The sequence below is a fragment of the Leptonotus elevatus genome, chromosome 1 (assembly GCF_054856555.1).
Source record: "Leptonotus elevatus isolate MCC_2025b chromosome 1, RoL_Lele_1.0, whole genome shotgun sequence".
Lineage (NCBI taxonomy): Eukaryota > Metazoa > Chordata > Actinopteri > Syngnathiformes > Syngnathidae > Leptonotus > Leptonotus elevatus.
This window is the reverse complement of record NC_141239.1, coordinates 33,749,814-33,768,413: the sequence shown is the minus strand read 5'-3', so window position 1 is coordinate 33,768,413 and position 18,600 is coordinate 33,749,814. Positions and strand designations below refer to the sequence as shown.

At 39.9% G+C, this 18,600-nt stretch overlaps 1 protein-coding gene across 1 annotated transcript; it reads right to left on the bottom strand.

Annotated features, from left to right (window-relative positions):
* Positions 1-14,534: 14,534 nt before the first annotated feature.
* Positions 14,535-17,789, bottom strand: atg10 (ATG10 autophagy related 10 homolog (S. cerevisiae)). Its single transcript, XM_086061051.1, has 7 exons — positions 17,710-17,789; positions 16,579-16,685; positions 16,409-16,501; positions 16,093-16,258; positions 15,885-15,982; positions 15,690-15,787; positions 14,535-15,377 (listed from the first exon to the last, which is right to left on the bottom strand). Exons 2-7 carry the CDS (start codon positions 16,681-16,683, stop codon positions 15,242-15,244), a joined length of 696 nt encoding a protein of 231 aa, XP_085917177.1. The 5' UTR covers positions 16,684-16,685; positions 17,710-17,789; the 3' UTR covers positions 14,535-15,241.
* Positions 17,790-18,600: the final 811 nt, after the last annotated feature.

Genomic DNA, 18,600 nt, shown 5'->3' with positions numbered 1-18,600 from the left:
GAGAATTGAGGGTATGCGCACGGGCACCACCTATAAATATCCCCCCCCCCCCAAAAAAAATTTTTTTGGGGGGGGGGGGATAATTTTTTTTGTTCAGTAGGTACATTGAGGGCCGTGCATACGATGCAGCCAAAGGCACCCCTTGGTCCGTAGTTTAGCTATTAACAGCAGTTGTTGTTGTTGGGTTTTTTTGTAAAGATATTTTGCAGTAACAATAAATCTACACTGCTATATAAAATATAAAGATACCTTGTTACTTGTTACACATATTATAGCAATGTTGTTAATCAAGCATTAAATTCACAATTCAGAACTAATTTCTACACACACCCAAAAAAAAAATTCATTTCATTTAAAGAGCTTCTACACACTTCTACACAGCTTCTAAAATGTATTAACATTACAGGAACAAAAACTTTTTTTTTCTCCTTTTTTTGAAATTACCATCACTGTCAATTAAAGACAGCTCTGTATCATGAACCTTATATTGGGTCATGGTTTAATACATTTGTTAAGCACTATACTTGTATAAATGATATGCAGTTGGCTAACAGCAAAACCTGCAAATACTCCTCATGTTGATCCTCCGAAGAATATAAACATACATGCAAAACAGAATTCCCAAAACACGATTGGGATATAAGTACTAATTTGTTTGGAGTGTTATTTGGACATTGCATTACCTTGACATTCCCTGCGTTTGACCTCACGTAAGCATGTTTATCCATTTGTCAATGGATACACTGCCTCATGCTTTTATGTTCGCATGACCTTGTTCTCATGTAGGGCAACTGCAACCTTTTGCACTCAATACCGCGCATACACATGCTTATCATTTGTGTTGTAGTCTCGTAAAAGGTCAACATGGAATTGTTTCCCTTGTCATTCTCATACTGATCAAACGGCTTTCAAATGACTGTGGGATTCTGGCGATTACGCTGTTCAGTTTGGATGTTAACGTACAAGTTTCCTCTGCGAAGTAGCATTTCTATCGTTGAATCCCATCCTTTTTGCTAAACTGTAAGCAAACAAAAACTTTTTCAAACTGCTTTCACAAAGGCCCAGACTGGTTCAGGAAAACCTCATTATTGCCTCAAAATAGTTCAAGCATTGCAGATGCTACAGTATCATCACAGTCAGAGCAACAACACTGATGAACAGCTTTTAGCCATATCAGGCACCTGAAATCGTGACAATCACAATCTGTTAACAAGTCTACGCAATATTTTTCTTTAGTAATCCACTTGAAGAGTTACACTGTGCAATATCTCTGCAGCCTGCAATACTTGAAAAGTCAAATGTCTGCATTTTGCACATTGCGTGTTTTTGTTTTTGCACTAACTAAACTCTTACTGCTACCGAACTAATATACACAGTCCTTTTTAAAATAAAATTTCCATTGTTTTTGAATTATGTGCATTCCCTACCCCCTTTTCCCTTCAGTATTCATCTTTCATTTAAAATTGATTTTTTTCATGTTTCATATATATATATGTGTGTGTGTGGGGGGGGGACCGGGGCTAGTTGTATCAAGGGTAAGTCACATTGCAATTTTCTTCTCCACCAGAGGGCGCAACAAAAAAGTGGAATACTAGGTTTCTTCGTATAAATGGTCAGGGGTTGTGTACTGTCTGAGAGGAGAATAGCACATTGTGAGCTGAAATGAGTGCCAGTTATCTGTTTTGTACAACCCAAAGTAAACATTTTCAACTTCATATATTTTGAAACTTGAAAATTCTAGCAGCCAATCATGTGGAATCGTTAGAGGAGAGATTCATGCATCTTATCATGCCTCAGTCACTGCTCTGTTTTAAGCTAACTTTAAAGTAGAGCAAGTATTAGCGAACATGGTAGTTTCGGGCAACTTGTCTCAGTTATTTTGGGGTTTGTTGTCACATGTGCAAAGAACGGGCCAATGACAAATGCACCTCTGGTGACTCGATTTACATATTCCAGATTCAGATGATGAGTCTTAAGAGTGAGGAAATTAGTTTTGTTTCATTGTTTAAAAAATGATTTTCCAGTTGTTGTTGGAACTACAATATGCCCACATGTCAGGACTGGTTTAAGTTTCATGATGGCCCTTCAATCCATAAACCAAAATGCTTTATTTTTTGAAATTCAATTTTATCTCAAATTTCCAGTTCATGGGCAGCAAAACAGGCATTTGAGGCCGAGAGCTATGACCTACAGTACATGCCAGCAGTTCCTAAGGACTTTAATCTATTTCATAATATTTTATGTTTAAAGTTTTAAAGTTTTTCAAGATCGATGACAAACCATTTTTCTGGCTGTAAAAACAAAAACTAAAATAGGAGAAAACGGATAATTTTGTCCTTGTTTTATTATTCGCAAATTCCAGTGTGACATCTTACCCCATAAAGTGTGACAACTTACCCATTGGTGAGGCAACATGTCACATGTTCACTCCCTCTATTTGATGGCTTATAACTGTTCACTGACGCAAAGTATGAAAATGACATGAATACAAAAAAATATACCTCAGACTTTGTTCTTTCATCTGGTATACATTTTGTTTATATATGAAGTATTGATTCTAAGAAATATATAAAAGTATAAAAAGTGATACAACTAGCCCCGCTCTCCCTATGCTAGCAATACATTTAAAAAAAAAAGTGTTTTTATTGTGCATTTGACAAGTAAACATCTTGAATCTTACGCTAGATGTATGTATTTCCATATATTGATTACAGCTTAATAGCTGCGCGATAATACAATACGAAGTTACTCCATTTACAAGTCTAATGTTTGATTTTAAATTGTACTGACCATTTTATTGCGGTTGCTTTCTTGTGTGACCTTGAAAACCGAGTGTGCTTTGTGCATCTGCATGACAGCTATCATTGACAGCAGAGCTTTTCACTCGTTTTTCACTAAAGGCCAGCGCTGATAAAGTCTGCCTCATTGAAAGAAATATTGACGTACTCTATGTCAAGGTGACAAGGTAATTGTTTTCCCTAGTTTGTTTTTAAGCAACCCTATAGTCATTCTTTTTTTATACTAGTATGGGGGGTAAACAATATATTGATCAATTTAAAAGTAGACTGGATCAGTGGTGCCAGTCACATTGTTGTTTATCTTGAACTGCTGTCTGTCTATACCGCTGTTGTTATGACATTAAAAGCTTCTTGATTTTTCTTGTAGACAACCTTATACCCAGATTCCGCATCTGTGCATCCACATTTTTAATTGTTACGGAAATCATGGACAATGTGTTGTTATCAGCACAACGTTCAAAAGGCAGCATCTGTGAAGCTATGGGGGCATGTTAGCGCCCATGGCACGGGCAGATGGGCCAGCCCAGACCTGTGTCCTATTGATAATGTGCGGCTCTTTATGAAAGGCAAAATAGGACATCGGAGACCTCAGACTGTTGAGCAACTCAAGCCCTACGTCAAGTAAGAAATCATTGCAAAAAACAAAACTTTAGTTCATCAGTTTCAAGGTGCGGTGTAGGCCACGAGTGCACCAGTAATGTAGAAATCATTTTGCAGCCTTCATTGCCTGACAATGGTGCCAACCTGGGCTTCGGAAACTTCAACTTTACCTGGCTATGACCGTGACAACCACCAACCACAAATGTGAAGAGGAAAAGGGAGACGCCGGCGTAATGGTAGGGAAAGGGGGGGGGGGTAGGCTTGGCTGCGAGTGACATTTTTTTCCATGATGCTATTGAACACAAAGGACATGGGGTTGATGATGGGTGTGCGGGGCGTAGAAGGGGGAGGAGGAGGAAGAGGGAACATATTTGGATGTTTTTGGGGGGGATGGTAAGGGGTAAAGGGGGTAATAAACCGGTGGAGCATGGAAGGTGGGAGGGGGAAAATGGCGGATTGTTTGCCACATAAACATGACAGCTGGTGAGCTACAGTTGTATTATTTCATAAAACAAATGTATATGAAAATATTGAATTCATCGCAATTGTTGTATCACAATAACAATCAAATAATATACTACAGACCTGTTTTTAAATAGATAAAAGTGAATATTCTCTCTGATGAATTTACCCTGCTGCTTTAAAGCCGGCGTGACAGCCAACTCGTCTGGTGGGCACACCTCCAAAGTCACCAATTGGAGGTGTCATATGGAATCATTTCATTACGCCGTGTGAGGGAATTAACCTTGACGTTCAGTAGCATGGCTGTAATTTGGAATCCAAAGCGTTTAGGAAGATTGGCTGTCAGGTTAGATCCACTGCTAGGCTATATTGCACATGTTTGATTCTTCCACCAATTATGAGCCCAGCCTCATGTTGTTTTTGTTTGTTTGTTTGTTACTAAAACACTGTCTAGCACCACGTCTCTTATTCAAATTTTAAGCAAAAAAAAGTTATAAGATCACAACTGCATCACCAAAAATCTTCTGCGCAAGCTATATTGAGCGTTTAAAATATATATATATTTAGATAACCCTTTAGCTTTGTACAGTAATCTAATCTCAGTTACCTGGGGGACCCTGATGATATCAAAAATGGATGGGCGTAAATAAAGTAAGTTTTTAATTTTTTTTACCATAATGTATGCTGTGTTTGTAGCGTGTCCGTACTGATGAAGTGTTTGATTTCCACGTAAAGAATTAATCACATCTTCAGCAGTTGCTCCAGTGTGTTTCCATGGGATTAAACACAAGATTACGTGCCGCCGTTCCTGTTAGAGCCCATAACATGACTTTCAAATCCACGCCAGCCCACTGATGTTTAGTTAGTTTAGGATCGTCTGACTGGAATTTAAAAGAGAGGATTAAAGCACAAAGAGGCACAAACAAAAGGCTCTGCATTCTTCAAAGATAATCACGATGTACTTTTCATTGACAATATACAAGTTTCTTTGGACGATTGCAAATTTCAGTGCAAGAGTCCACAAATCATTTTTGTCTGCTCCTTCTGTAAATCCACTAATTGTGTGTTAAGAATCTGCTGTGCAGAGGACTCATGGGATTTTGATTAACTCATTCAATGCCATTGACGGCTATAGACGTCAAAAATTCATTTGAACTATTTCTAGTAGTTTCACCCCCCCCCCCACACACTTTTGTTAACAAGAGTATGAAAACCTAGAAAAAAATGTATTGTACATTTAGAACAGATGTAAAATTTGTGATTAATCTTGAGTTAACTAGTGAAGTCATGTTATTAATTACAATTTAAAAAAAATTATCGCCTGACGCCCCTAATAAAAAAAAGAAAAGTAAAGATTATTAAAAATTAGGGGTGTCAGACGATTACTTTTTTTAATAGCAATTCATCGCATGACATCAATAGTTAACTCACGATTAATCACAAATTTTATATCCGTTCTAAATGTACAATAAAAAAAATTCTAGGTTGTCACACTCTTGTTAACAAAAGTGGAGAAAAAAAGTGAAACTAATAGAAATAGTTCAAAAGATTTTTTGACGTCAATTGCCGTCAATGGCAGCGAATGAGTTAATGAAGACCTCAAACTCATGATTCTTGATACAGTATAAAGAAGTTGACAGACGTCGCCGTGTCGAGATATTTTTCACCTGATGACGATAACCTGTCATGACTTTCCGGTCAGAGACCAGTACACTGATAATTTCATTTCCTTATTCATTCATTGACTACACTGTGGACTGTTTTAAAGGTAAATACAGTCACTTTAGCCAACATACCAAACATTCCGCAGATTCTGCTTTGTGTATTCTATGCATTTACACACTGTACCCATGGCATTCCAGTCTGGTTGCTCTTGTCTGGTGTGTGCTGCTGTCAGCAGTCGAAAGTGTACCATGGCTGAGCAGCCCAACATCTTCATTCACCCACTGTCGCAATAATCTGCCACACTCGTATCATCTCCGTACTGGAAAATTTCATTCTGTGTGTCCATGTGTGTGCATGTGTGTGCGTGTGCGCGGAAGAGAAGAGAGAGAGAGAGAGAGAGAGAGAGAGAGAGAGAGAGAGAGAGAGAGAGAGAGAGAGAGAGAGGGTGGGGTGGGGTTAGTGTGTTGGTGTGTAGGCCTACATACATTATAAAAATCGTTAGCTTACATACTTCAAAAGTCGCACAAAAATCCTAATGCGTGACGTCATACTATCAATGAGGAAAATTTCATTCTGTGTGTGCGTGTGTGGGCGTGCGTTTGTGTGGGTGTGAGAGCGAGAGAGAGAGAGAGGGGGGGGGGGGGGGTAGTGTGTTGGTGTGTAAGCCTACATACATTATAAAAATCGTTAGCTTACATACTTCAAAAGTCGCACAAAAATCGTAATGCATGACGTCATACTCTCAATGAGGAAAATGTCATTCTGTTTGTGCGTGTGTATGCGCGAGGGCGTGAGAGAGAGAGAGGGTGGGGTGGGGTTAGTGTGTTAGTGTGTAGGCCTACATGCATTATAAAAATCATTATCTTACATACTTCAAAAGTCGCACAAAATCCTAATGCATGACATCATACTATCGATGTCATCATGTCAGCATACCGTGTGAGACTTGGGCTTTAAAGGCATAACATCTTTGTTGTATTTTTTAAATGCACAACGTAGACCTATTAAAAAAAGATGGACAAGTGACAACAAGGGGGATGCAAGTAAGACAGAAACAAGAATACAGTATACCAGAAATTCTGGGTTTCACACATTAGCGTAGTTTCCGGCCACTGATGGTTCCAAAACTCGCACCCCCACCCCAGCACCCCATAACCAACAAGTCTCAACTCTCTGAAATGCTTCGGACAACAGACAGACACACTACACACTCGCACCCGTCGACGGGAACGCACAATGGCACAGGCGGAAGCGCAAGAACTGGGACACGGCCCACACGACGCAAACAGGAAACGAAAACAAAGCTGATGTGTGAAAACCAGGAAGTCGGAAGTCCCGCCTCCTCTGTGGCATATACCCCATAAATGCTAATAAACATTTATTTCTCATAATGCCATGATGTCCTGACTTGCATCAACTGATCTTTCTTTCTTTCTTTTTTAAGAGTTCAAAATAATTAAAGGGACATTTAGTGATCCCTAGCACCATCTAGAGGTCAAAGAATAGCATTAGAAGCACACAGGAGCACGCACACTATGGTGGCTCAGAGAGACCACATTTCGCAGGCCTACCACCAATTCTTATTTTGCGTGAGCAAACGAGCGTCTCGGCTTGGCAGCCGTCGTGAAGCCCGGCGAGCGACGCCGAAAGCCCGCGCTAGCCGGAATTAGCCGGACCAGCCAGCTAACAAGAGCGGCTAGTGGGTGTTAGTCGGAGCCATAGGCTGAAGTGGCTAACGTGAGCAGCTAGCGGGAGGAGCTAGTAAAAAAGCGGCAGGCCCGAATCACGGGAGTTAGTTACGACCACCTGCAGGCACCAGCTGAGGAAGGCAAGCTGCGGTCGACCCATTGGGTCCGACACTCGATGGAATACCGCCCGGGCACGTTTATGCGAAACAACATATTTTTTTGCATACTATTGACATAAAAGTTTTTTTAAATGAATGAATTATTAGTTCTCCACTAGATGGCGCTAGGGAACACTGAATGTCTCTTTAAGTATGTAAACATTGTTTATTGGTATGTTTGTCTTTCAGCTGGGCTCGACACCCACAACTCTAGTCAGGATCAGCTGACTATATGAAAAAGGATGGCTGGATAGTAGTAACGGGATTCAGTTTTAATCATGTAAATTATTTTTGAACCTTTACCAAAAGCTTGCACCAAATGTCAGGGCCTCGTCACCAGCTACACTATATTATTGTAATGATTTCCGGGTAAACCGGATAATGGATCCCACAAACGCAGAGACACAAAGGGTAAGATTGACAAATGTATTCTTACACAGCGAGGAGTAACAACACAAAGCGCTGGACGAAGCCAGGAGAAAAACTATTAACAAAAGTCGCTTGCGAAAGCTGCAAGGAAAGAAAGTAACAAAAATACACGCAAATAAACAGAATAACAAATACAAACGAGCTATACAAAGCGGAGAAACTAAAGGCGACGTGGGAAAAACTACACGTGGAGATCAATCACTCAAGCGTAAAGCTGAGGAAACAAAACACTACGGAGAGAAAGGACTCAACGCGTGGATACGAGTGATGGCAAAATCTAAACTGCGTTTTGGTACGTACCGGAACCCAGGCCGAATTTGTGATTCGAATGGCGTTCCTAAATCTGTCTCAGAATCAGGATGTCACGTGACAGTTGCCTTTCGCGTTCCATTACGCCTCCAAACGTCACATTGTTTCAGCAAGTGCCTTTTCTAAAATTAAAAACAAACCAAGTATCAGCACTAAAAAGCTCATTTGTACTACTTATTTTGACGGGGTGGGGGTTATTCAGTTTTTGTTTCCATGATATTGTTTCTCTCTCTTATGGCGTCCATTGCAATTAAAGTATAGGCCGATTGCCAGTTGTGTAAATTAGGTGATGACAGACAGCCAATAGTTAGTTTCCTTACTGGGGAGCTGGCAACACTGATCTACTGTTCGATTGTAATGTTTTACAACTGGCCACCAGATGTCGCTGTGGGGAGATGTTTCAAACGTTCCAAAAGATCAAATCTTTTTGTGAATCCATCGTTTCAAATGATTTGAGCGTTTCAATGTTCCATTTCTGCCATCCCTAGAAACCACAAGATCTGAATGATGCACTTGGACGAGGACGTGACAAGGTCAATACTCCGATGAGGCGTGCGGGCAGTTCCAGTCCTTATAAAGCGTTGATTAGGAATAGGAAACAGGTGCGGCGCAGGAGGACACGCCCCTCTGCTCAATCAGAGACTGAAAAAACAAACAAGCACACACCGCACTGAAAGCAGAGCCATGACAATTATATCTATTTTTTATTTGTATTTTTTTTTTAATTTTGTGTTAATTATTTATGTTCAATGTCCAAAAGAAGGCGGTGTCCACGGTGTTTCTGGTGATGAGCGTGACGTCATGTAGCAAGCTACACATCTATCTGGGCATCCTTGGACATCCTTTATACCAATTGCCTCACCACCATTAATAAATAGAATGAAAAACATTGAATAATTAAATCCTTGAGGCTCATATCACAGGATACCAGTTGTGTGAAGGGAGGCGTATCAATGTTTACCAACCCTTACAAATGGCAAACAAGCATGTCAAAACTGTGTGTGTGCGCGTGTGCGTGCGTGTGTGTGTGTGTGTGGACAGCAGCTGCTACTCTCTGGGTGTCTCTTAGGACCAAGCGGGCCTCTGACTATTTGTTGTGAAAGGGCGTGTGTACGTGCACGAGTGTGCATGTTTGCTTAGGCAGGCATATGAAGGGCACTTCAATGAGACAGTGAGCAGAAGCATCAGTCAGAAAAGAAGAGCAAAACAGCAGGTACGAACTACAAAATCATCAGATGCCTCCCCCTAAAGCAGGGATAGGCAAGTTCGGCCCCATAGAGAGCCGCAGTCCGGCATGTTTTCGGTGTCTCCTGCCTCCAACCCAGGTGTTTCAAATCATCAGCTCATCATTACGTTCTGTAGGAGCCTCTCACCTGTGTTCGAGGAGGGAGACATCAAAAACATGCAGGACTGCTTGCCTATCCCTGCCCTGGAGTAACAGGATATTTGTTTGATTTCTTTAAATGTTTAAGACTTTTGGTAACTTGAGCAGGGAGATGATACGTCAAAGATGTATAACTAATATGGTATTCCAATTTGACTTTGCAAAGTGCGCAAATTAATATTTTTTTCTCCAATGAGCCTACGGGCAACTTTTTAAAGTCAAACTACGTAACAGACAGTCTTTGTTTGTTTTGGGCCAGTCATTGTCCTCTAAATTTGGCCGCAAACTGAGCAGAAGTCACCTGTCATGGGAAGTAAATAAAATGTTGTTGCTGAGTTACTTTTTTTTTTAACACTTTATAAAGGTTAACGCTTTAACTCATTCACTGCCATAAATGTATTTATTTTTTAAATTAGGGGCAAGAGGCAATTCAAATTTTTGAATTGTAATTAATCGCATGACTTCACTAGTTAACTCACGATTAATCACAAATTTCAAATCTAAATGTACAATAAAAACAATTCTAGGTTTTCATACTCTTGTTAACAAAAGTGGGGGAAAAATGTTAAACTAAAAGAAATAGTTTAAATGAATTTTTGACGTTTATAGCCGTCAATGTCAGTGAATGAATTAAAAAAAGAGAGAAAAGATTAAAAATTCAGGCATCAGGCAATTCAAGTTTTTAATTGTAATTAATCTCATGACTTCACTAGTTAACTCGCGATTAATCACAAATTTCAAATCTGTTCTAAATGAGCAATAAAAAAATTCTAGGTTTTCACACTCTTTTTAACAAAAGTGGGGATTTTTTTTTTAACTAATAGAAATAGTTCAAATGAATGTTTGACGTTTATAGCCGTCAATGTCAATAAATGAATAATAAATTAAAAAAAAGAAAAGATAAAAAATTCGGGGCATCAGGCAATTAAAGTTTTTAATCGTAATTAATCGCATGACTTCACTAGTTAACTCGCGATTAATCACAAATTTCATATCTGTTCTAAATGTGCAATAAAAAATTCTAGGTTTTCATACCCTTGTTAACAAAAGAGGAAAAAAATGTTAACTAATAGAAAGAGTTCAAATTAATTGTTGACGTTTATAGCCGTCAATGGCAGTGAATGAGTTAAAATAGTTATGTAACAGTAACCATTTTAAATATATAACTTACATTAATAAAGATGAACCAGTCCCCAAGACGCTCTGATTTTCAAAAAAGTTGCTTTACATGTTTACTGCTGCCGCTCTCTCAGCTCAAGGTCAGAAAGCCTGACCGATGCCTTATCGTTCAACTGGATGATGAACTCAGACAATGGTTCCTGCAGATCAATATACCTGGGAGGAAAGACGCTTCCAATGACAGACCCTGAATATAATTAGGACCATCAAACTCAAAGCGCTTGATTGCATGTCCTGCTGGTTGTGGACTCCCGCATGTGCCCGTCTTTGAAAAGCGGACCGATGTGTGTTTTTATTGGACTTGTCTGCATTTTGATGATGAAAACTGAAACTGGTCCTCTAAAAATATTTTGGGCACATTATGTTTTGAGTCATACATTTTTATTTATTCAATAAAATAGTATATAATATTATGTTGAATAGCTAAATAATAATAATAATAATAAATCCATGCAGTCTCACAAAATACAAGACAATGATACAACAAACCAGGGAAAATGATGGCCCACCCACATTGACATTGGACCACCCAAAAACATTTTCTACCAGCAAATACACACACACACACACACTTCACATGGCGCTAACCATGTGACCTTGATACCAGCATATGTTTCACCATTTTTCTTACCAAGAATCCCCACAGCAGATGCCTTATGTGCCTTACGTACAGTATGTGTGCGCGCACACAGCTTATTCTCCATAATGCAAACAAGCTGATTACATGGATGTCGCTGATGAACAGCAAACAAAAACAAAAAAAGTAGCATAAACCTAATAGCTACATGCAATGTATATTGAACCAGATTTTTCAAATATAATCCTCACATCTCACTTGTTAAGGCTTCATTTGATTATGGACTGTAAAGTCCGGTGGTCGAAAGGGGCAGATGGCCAGGAGGGAGAATGAAGGAGTAAGGGGAGCACCGCATGATGTTGCTTAACCTCTCTGTTGAGATCACTAATGTAAATCTCATTGATAGCGTCCCAGGTGAGCCTATGATTAAAAGAAACGTACTTGAGGAGGTTGTTCCACATTACAGTATTAAGCAACTCACTTTTCATATAGTATGGGGAACAAGAATGGATCCTTCTGCCTTAAAGTGTGAATTAATCGCAATGGCTTGCAAAAATACAATCAATGCACTTGTAAATAATTGGTGAGAATTGTAAATCCTTTTCATACTTTATTCAATTGAAGACATATTACAAAGACAAGATATTTCATCTTATGTTTTTGCAAATATTAAAGTAAAGTATTTCTTGATAATGTGACCTCACTAGTCTAAACATGAAATTCTGATCAATATTACGTTAGTGGAATACGAGTTAAGCAGCAAAATCCATCCATTTTTATCCATTTCAGGGGGCGGCCATTTTGCCACTTGCTGTCAACTGAAGATGACATCACAACTGCTCAGGTCAGGCGACAACCAATCACAGCGCACCTGTTTTCTGAGGCTGAGCTGTGATTGGTTGTTACTTGAGGCCTGAGCAACTGTGATATTTTTCACTTAACAGCAAGTGGCAAAATGGCCGCCTTCTGATATTGACAAAAAAAAATGCTGGGTTTTTCTGCTTGGCTCATATTCCACTTAAAATACCATATTTTTTTGTAACGGGGTGTTGTTGTTTTTTTTTACTTCCCCTTTAACTTTGAATTGATCCCTGCAATATGTTCACACACAAATAACTGGGACAGGCGCATGTTTACTCCCATGTTAAATCGTCTTTTCATTTACAAACACTTTTTAGACCTCTTTGGCACACATAAGTAACAAGAGCTATGAGCTAGGCTTTCCCAAGACTTGCAGATAGCTGGAGTTAGAACAGGTGATGCAGAGGACGGGGAGAGGTACAATAGGATGACTTCCTGTGGTGACGCCTTAATAAGGCGGAAAAACAGGTGAGAGAGACAAAAAGTGATTACCTTACTGGAAGGTGTTTTTGTGATTTTGGATGAAAGATAAGATCGTATGAAAGTGAGCCAATGTGAGAAAGAGAGGTAGCAAGAGAAGTTGGGGGTTCAGGGGCATGCTGAGGTGTGCCGTCAGTATTGCACTATGTCAGTTGAAGGGCTCGTTCTATCATCTGCAAATGTCCTGTAGAGAGAAACCTGCTGAGTGCAGGAAGATCCTTTCAGCTGGGTCAAAGATGTCAAAGACGCGTTTCCTGCGGGCTGCCGGAGCTTGTTACAAACTGAAGGGCTGATGATATCTGAAAGTAACCTGGTGTGAAAATGGATCACTGAATAGTGGTTGAATGCACACTAAAGACAGTCTGATGAGGAGAATAATGGAAATATTGGCAATACAGTGCATGTGATGACAACTGCATTTTCTAAAGAATAGCTGCTGTCTTACAAAGGTCCTGGTGATGCTGAGTAGTTCATGAAAAGAATTGTCAGCCCCTGTTTTCTTATTGTTAAACAGAAATATATTACGCTCATTTCAAAATTGGAAAACATTTTCAACCCCGCCCCCCATTCGCGATAAAATTGCAAATAATCAATGCCCTTGTTGTGTAAATTGTGGTTGTCTAAAGGCTAAATGCAAGTGTAGCTGTTGTAAGAGCGACTTCTTAGATATTATTTAAAATACTGAGTAGCTTTTGACACCATTTTGTCAAGTTGGCCTAATAGCATGTTAAAAAACAACATCACAAACACTATCATTATTTGTACCCCAATCACTTCAGAGAAATATTAAACTTTAATAATACAAATCAAATTTAACTTGACAATTGCAAATGATTCATTCAGCAATTGACAATTCTTATCATCTGCAAAAAATCTGCTATTGACAATTCCGAAATTACCTCACAAGTCAAAATGGCGACTTTATGCTGCATTCGAGGAGGGTTTGAACTAAATCGGATTTATCCACTTCGATAAATTCTTTGTTGTTCAGATTAACGCAGTCCTTCCAAATCACGTTGTGTCACCTGAACCTACAGTGTGTCTTGCATTAACATTTGCCTCTCGCTTCGAGGTCGGAACTGACACAATTCGAGTGGCATTCATCCTATTTCCCACTTTCCTCGAATGCAACATTTTTCCTCGGTGAAGCGATGCTCTCTGCTCATCGAAAAGCATTGGATTTGGGATCGTTGTAATTTAATTCGTGAAGATTATTTTGTTTTGAAAATGTGATCAAAAATGTTGTTTGACTACCATACAATATGCCTGGTTTGTATTCTTGTCACGGGCAAAAGCAATACAATACGCTGTGGAAATGAAGCGTTGCATTGTGGAAATAGCAGAAATGCCCACCGTATGTTCGGAATTGTCAATAGGTTACAGGTACTGTGCCATGATGAGTACAGTTTAGTTTTTTTTTTTAACTGATAGCAGGGCATTTGTCCACGATTGCTTAAACAGATAACCAGCGCCATCTGTTGATCATTACCGCACACTGTTAAGTGCTTATTTCAAGTTGAATATGCGGCTCCTTTCTAGAGTCAAACTACTGGCCTTGCAAATACATACATATTGTAGTTGCGTGTGCTGGATATTAAGTGCACTGCCACGAAAATGTATGCAAAATTTACATTTACATTTTTACTTTTACAAATGTGCCCTAGCAGCCCCTACCGTGTATAAACGTGACCTTGCCTTCCAATTCCAGATGGCAAGACGGAACAATGATGAATAAAAATAGGCGATAGCCAGATATGAATTTGTGGCCGAAGTCGTGGGCCCATTTGTCCCATGATCACTATGAAAATCAACGAGATTGCGCATAGGATAGAATGGCTGTAGTCATTGTAGGGTCAAATAGATACGTTTTGTGCAAACTTAGTTAATTGGAAAATCTTTTATATGATAATGTCTCAATATGAAATAAAATATGGTAAAGCCCAATTGTTTTCACTGCAATATTTATTAGAAAACAGGTGGGTTTATGACAAAATACTATAATTAGCAACGCTCTTAGCATTTGTTGGATCGTTTTTATAGTAATTACTGACATGAATTGGTCATTTGTAAGACAGATACTTTGAACGGTGCATAAAATACAGAGCCACAACTTGATACTGTAGAGCAGTGGAACATGAGCCGAGGAAGAAACCACCAAAGAGTCGGACTTTACAAGATTAGGTTAACCAATATGGTATCAATATAATCAAAATCAAACCTCACAGAATTAGAGTGACACAGCACATTTGTCTTCCTCCACACACACACACTAACAAATAGATGAAGGGGTTAGGAAAATACATTTTAGTTATCAGTCTCCTCTCCTGTGGAACAATCTTCCAGATTTGGTTTGGTGATGCAGACGCACTCAGTACCTTTAGCAGCTAAAGGCCTAGACTGACAGGGGGGTCTTCAATGATGCCCTCAAGCGTCGAGCCCGTCCATGTCCATGCACAGCATGCCCGCAACTGACCTCTCTCTACCTTGGTCTATCTTGTCCTAACGCCTGTTACAATTAACCCTTTACTGCCTCTTGGTTCTCAAAGTTTGAGGTCAATGGCAGCTGACAGATGCAAAACTAGGGCTTAGGTGTAACGAGTGCACATTGTGCTGTAATGTCAAGTGGATTTGGCTCTTTGTGACCTCCGCAGTCAAGATGGCGAAGAGGGGTGCGGAGAAGCGTCACGGTCAGTTGGATGAGGCTGCAGGGTGGAGTACTTCAGGGAAACATCCAAGCCCACCAGGGGGCCGACCACGCTGAGCCATGTCAAAATGTAGTTCACCTTCCTACACGTGCATACACACGCACAAATGAAAATAAAGTATGGGACTATAATGAATATAGTGCTTATTATTATTTTTAGATTGCTAGTGGTGCGCGGAATCTGTGGATCTAAAAAAGAATCACTTTTCAGGAAAACAAACAGAGAGGAAGCCATTTTGAACACTGGCCAATAATTTGAAGATTAATTTACACATGAGGGGACTGACCAACAGTATCAATTTGTGAAAAATTATAAAATTGTTACTTATTGCACATATCAGACACAGTCAGGTTTTGGCCTGACTGACCTGTGACAACATGAACCTCCATCTTACCCGTGTTGCTCTTTTTGTAACTGCAGCACTGGTCTCATAAATTCTTCAGTTTTACAAGGATGGAGCATGAAGAAAGGCTGACCAAGCAGTGGATGCTCCTGACAGACAGACACAAAAACACAGAAGTAAACAGCTGATAAACACCCAAGTTGAGCGTCACGGACGGTAGAAGTCCACGACAAAGCTTTCGACTACCTGCTGCGTGATGGTTGTCAACGGGCTGTGCTGCAGTCGCAACCTGAAGCTCGGACGAACACAACTCCACACTTCATCCAGGGAAAGACTCCTCCCCTCTGATATACAGATAAAAGGAAGCCCTCATTCAACACGTGCTTGTGCCAGCAGAGCTATTCAGTGCTTACAGCACCGCCTGGTGGTCATAAAGGGAAGAAATAGAACTCACTTAAAGTGGAGGCTCTGAAATAGAGCACGGGCGTCATATAGCTGCAGGAATACAGGATGTGATACTCATACTGAAGTACTTGACTGCTGCTTCCGGATACTGCATCTTCATCGCGTTCGGGGTCAAAGTCGTTATTGGCGCCATCCACTTCATCAGCTGCAGCACCCTGGAGAGAAGATGAGAATTTGCGTAGCCATCCGTCGATTAGTTAGCCATGCTAATCTAGGGTTGGAACACGGGCGCAGCAAATTTAGCAAAGGAAGATGAAAATTCCTTCTCCCTAGCCACTTTGTCCAGCTCTTCTGTTTTGTTTTACCTGTTCACACTCTAAGTCACAATTCCATGGAGCCCTGGAATTGACGAAGACTGACCTGAGAGCAGTCTTTCTCATGTAGCCCTCCTCTGAGCCCTAATAAGAAACTCACACTAGTTACACACGTCGACATGTCTTTGTCGATGCCGCGTAACACGTGAACAATTCCTCACCTGGACGGGCTCCCAACTCCAGCCATCTCTTAACTCATCAGACAGTTTCAGGAGGGCCTGGCAGCACTGACGGAAGTTCTCCTCCCCTTGCAGGCTCGAGTTCATTTCTGCACGGAAAGAATAACTCATAGGATGACTTGGTAGATACAGCAATGACAAACTATGTGAATTCTAATCTTACTAGCTTTAAACGCCACCGCAATCAATGTGAAATGAAACTAACAAGATGTGCTTTAACTGCAAGCTTTTCAGCTTTAATATTTGTGTATATATGCATCTCACTTTTTGTGAGTTGTAGTTTTGCACAAGTGGGAGAATGCTGGATGGGTGGCTTATAAGATGTGTTTACAATAGTACATAATTACTTAATTGTGGCATTAAAGCAACATATTCACAAATAAGCTATATGAAGAGCTATTTTATGATTAAGCTACAGTGGCTTGGAAAAGTATTCATACCCCTTGAGTTTTTCAACATTTTGGAACGGTACGACTATAAACTTAAATATATTTCATTGCAATTTTATGTGAAATTTAAACACAAAGTAGCACACAAACATGAAGTGAACTGTGTATCATAGCTACTTGTACTGAAAAAAATCGGAACCTCTTAATAAGTAACTAAACTCATAAAAATCGAGTATTTTCTCAGCACCCCCTTGCGTTATTTGTACCTGTGCGTTTTTATCTTCTCATCCAACACTAGCAGGCAGCAGCTATAATACTTACTAAGTGTAATTGCGCAGGCGGCAGTTTCAGGCTAACGTCATTCCGACCTCCGAACTCAAGAGGGCGAAAAACTTAACTTTTGTGCAATTATGGACATAGCGATCAGCGAAGAAGACTAGCTCATACAGGAACCACACAGCAAACAATCGATCTGTGAAGTAAACTCAGAACACAGCAGTGGTACAACATTTCTGCTCTTTTGGTCGCGCTTACACACAGCAAAGTAGTATTGTGTGACAAATTGGTTTACACATTTTGGTGCGAGTAAATGCTAACGTCGATCTATGAAGTTCCAGTGAATGTGCTGAGATGCACCACAAACAGATGCTATCATAGCAAAGTTATGGCGTGAAAAAAATAGACCCGCTAACATTTACACCTCCTCCGAAACGTTACGACTTACCATCAGTCGACTTTAAAATAAAAGAAGACGGATCATCAAGGATAGCAACAAACTGACTCCGGCGTCACATCAGATCACGTGGTTATTGACGTCCCACCACGGAAGTAACTGTGGTCTCTGAAGTCAGAGGGCAGCCATTTTACGTTGCCATTGTTACTGTCAATTTATGTTATGTTTTCGCTGAAAACATTGCTATCAATGCGTTTTACGCCAGAATCACTTGTTGATGCACATTGTTGATGGTTCTGACAACATGATGCAGACGAATCTGAGTAGCACTCTGGGATGCACCTTTTGAGAAAACATTTACAATTAAATTCCTAACGTGGTACATTTCCCACACATTCCCAGGAAAGCTTTTGTGTGAATAAATTGAACCTCGGGAAAGATTCATGTTTATAAAACTATCAGGTGGGGTACATTAATTAACATTACTTCCTGCCCGTTTTTTTTTTTTTTTTACCGTAACATGCACACGTCACTTCAGCGTCCCTATACTGCGCCTGTACAACTATATTTTAAGTTTCTATGAACCTAATATGTTCTTACGTTTGTAAAAGATTGTATCGCGTTAATAAGTGAATCTGTTAATTCTCTATGTATGTCTGTATTCACTGTACGTTAAATGTTGGCCGTTCATTATTATATGACTGCATTTTTTTTCGCCAGTAGAAGGCACTAGTGGATTTACGAAAACGAATGTCAGAACAGTTCTCTGACATGCAGGTTTGAGACAAGTGGATCGGCAATGTTTATGACATGACTCTTGTTTTTCCATTTCACATCTCTCAATAGGTTCTATTAATTTAGCATTTTAGCTCAATAAAAATAGCTTCCAGGTTACGTGGGCTATTTACTCAAAATCAGTGAGGGATCATAGTATTGGGCTCG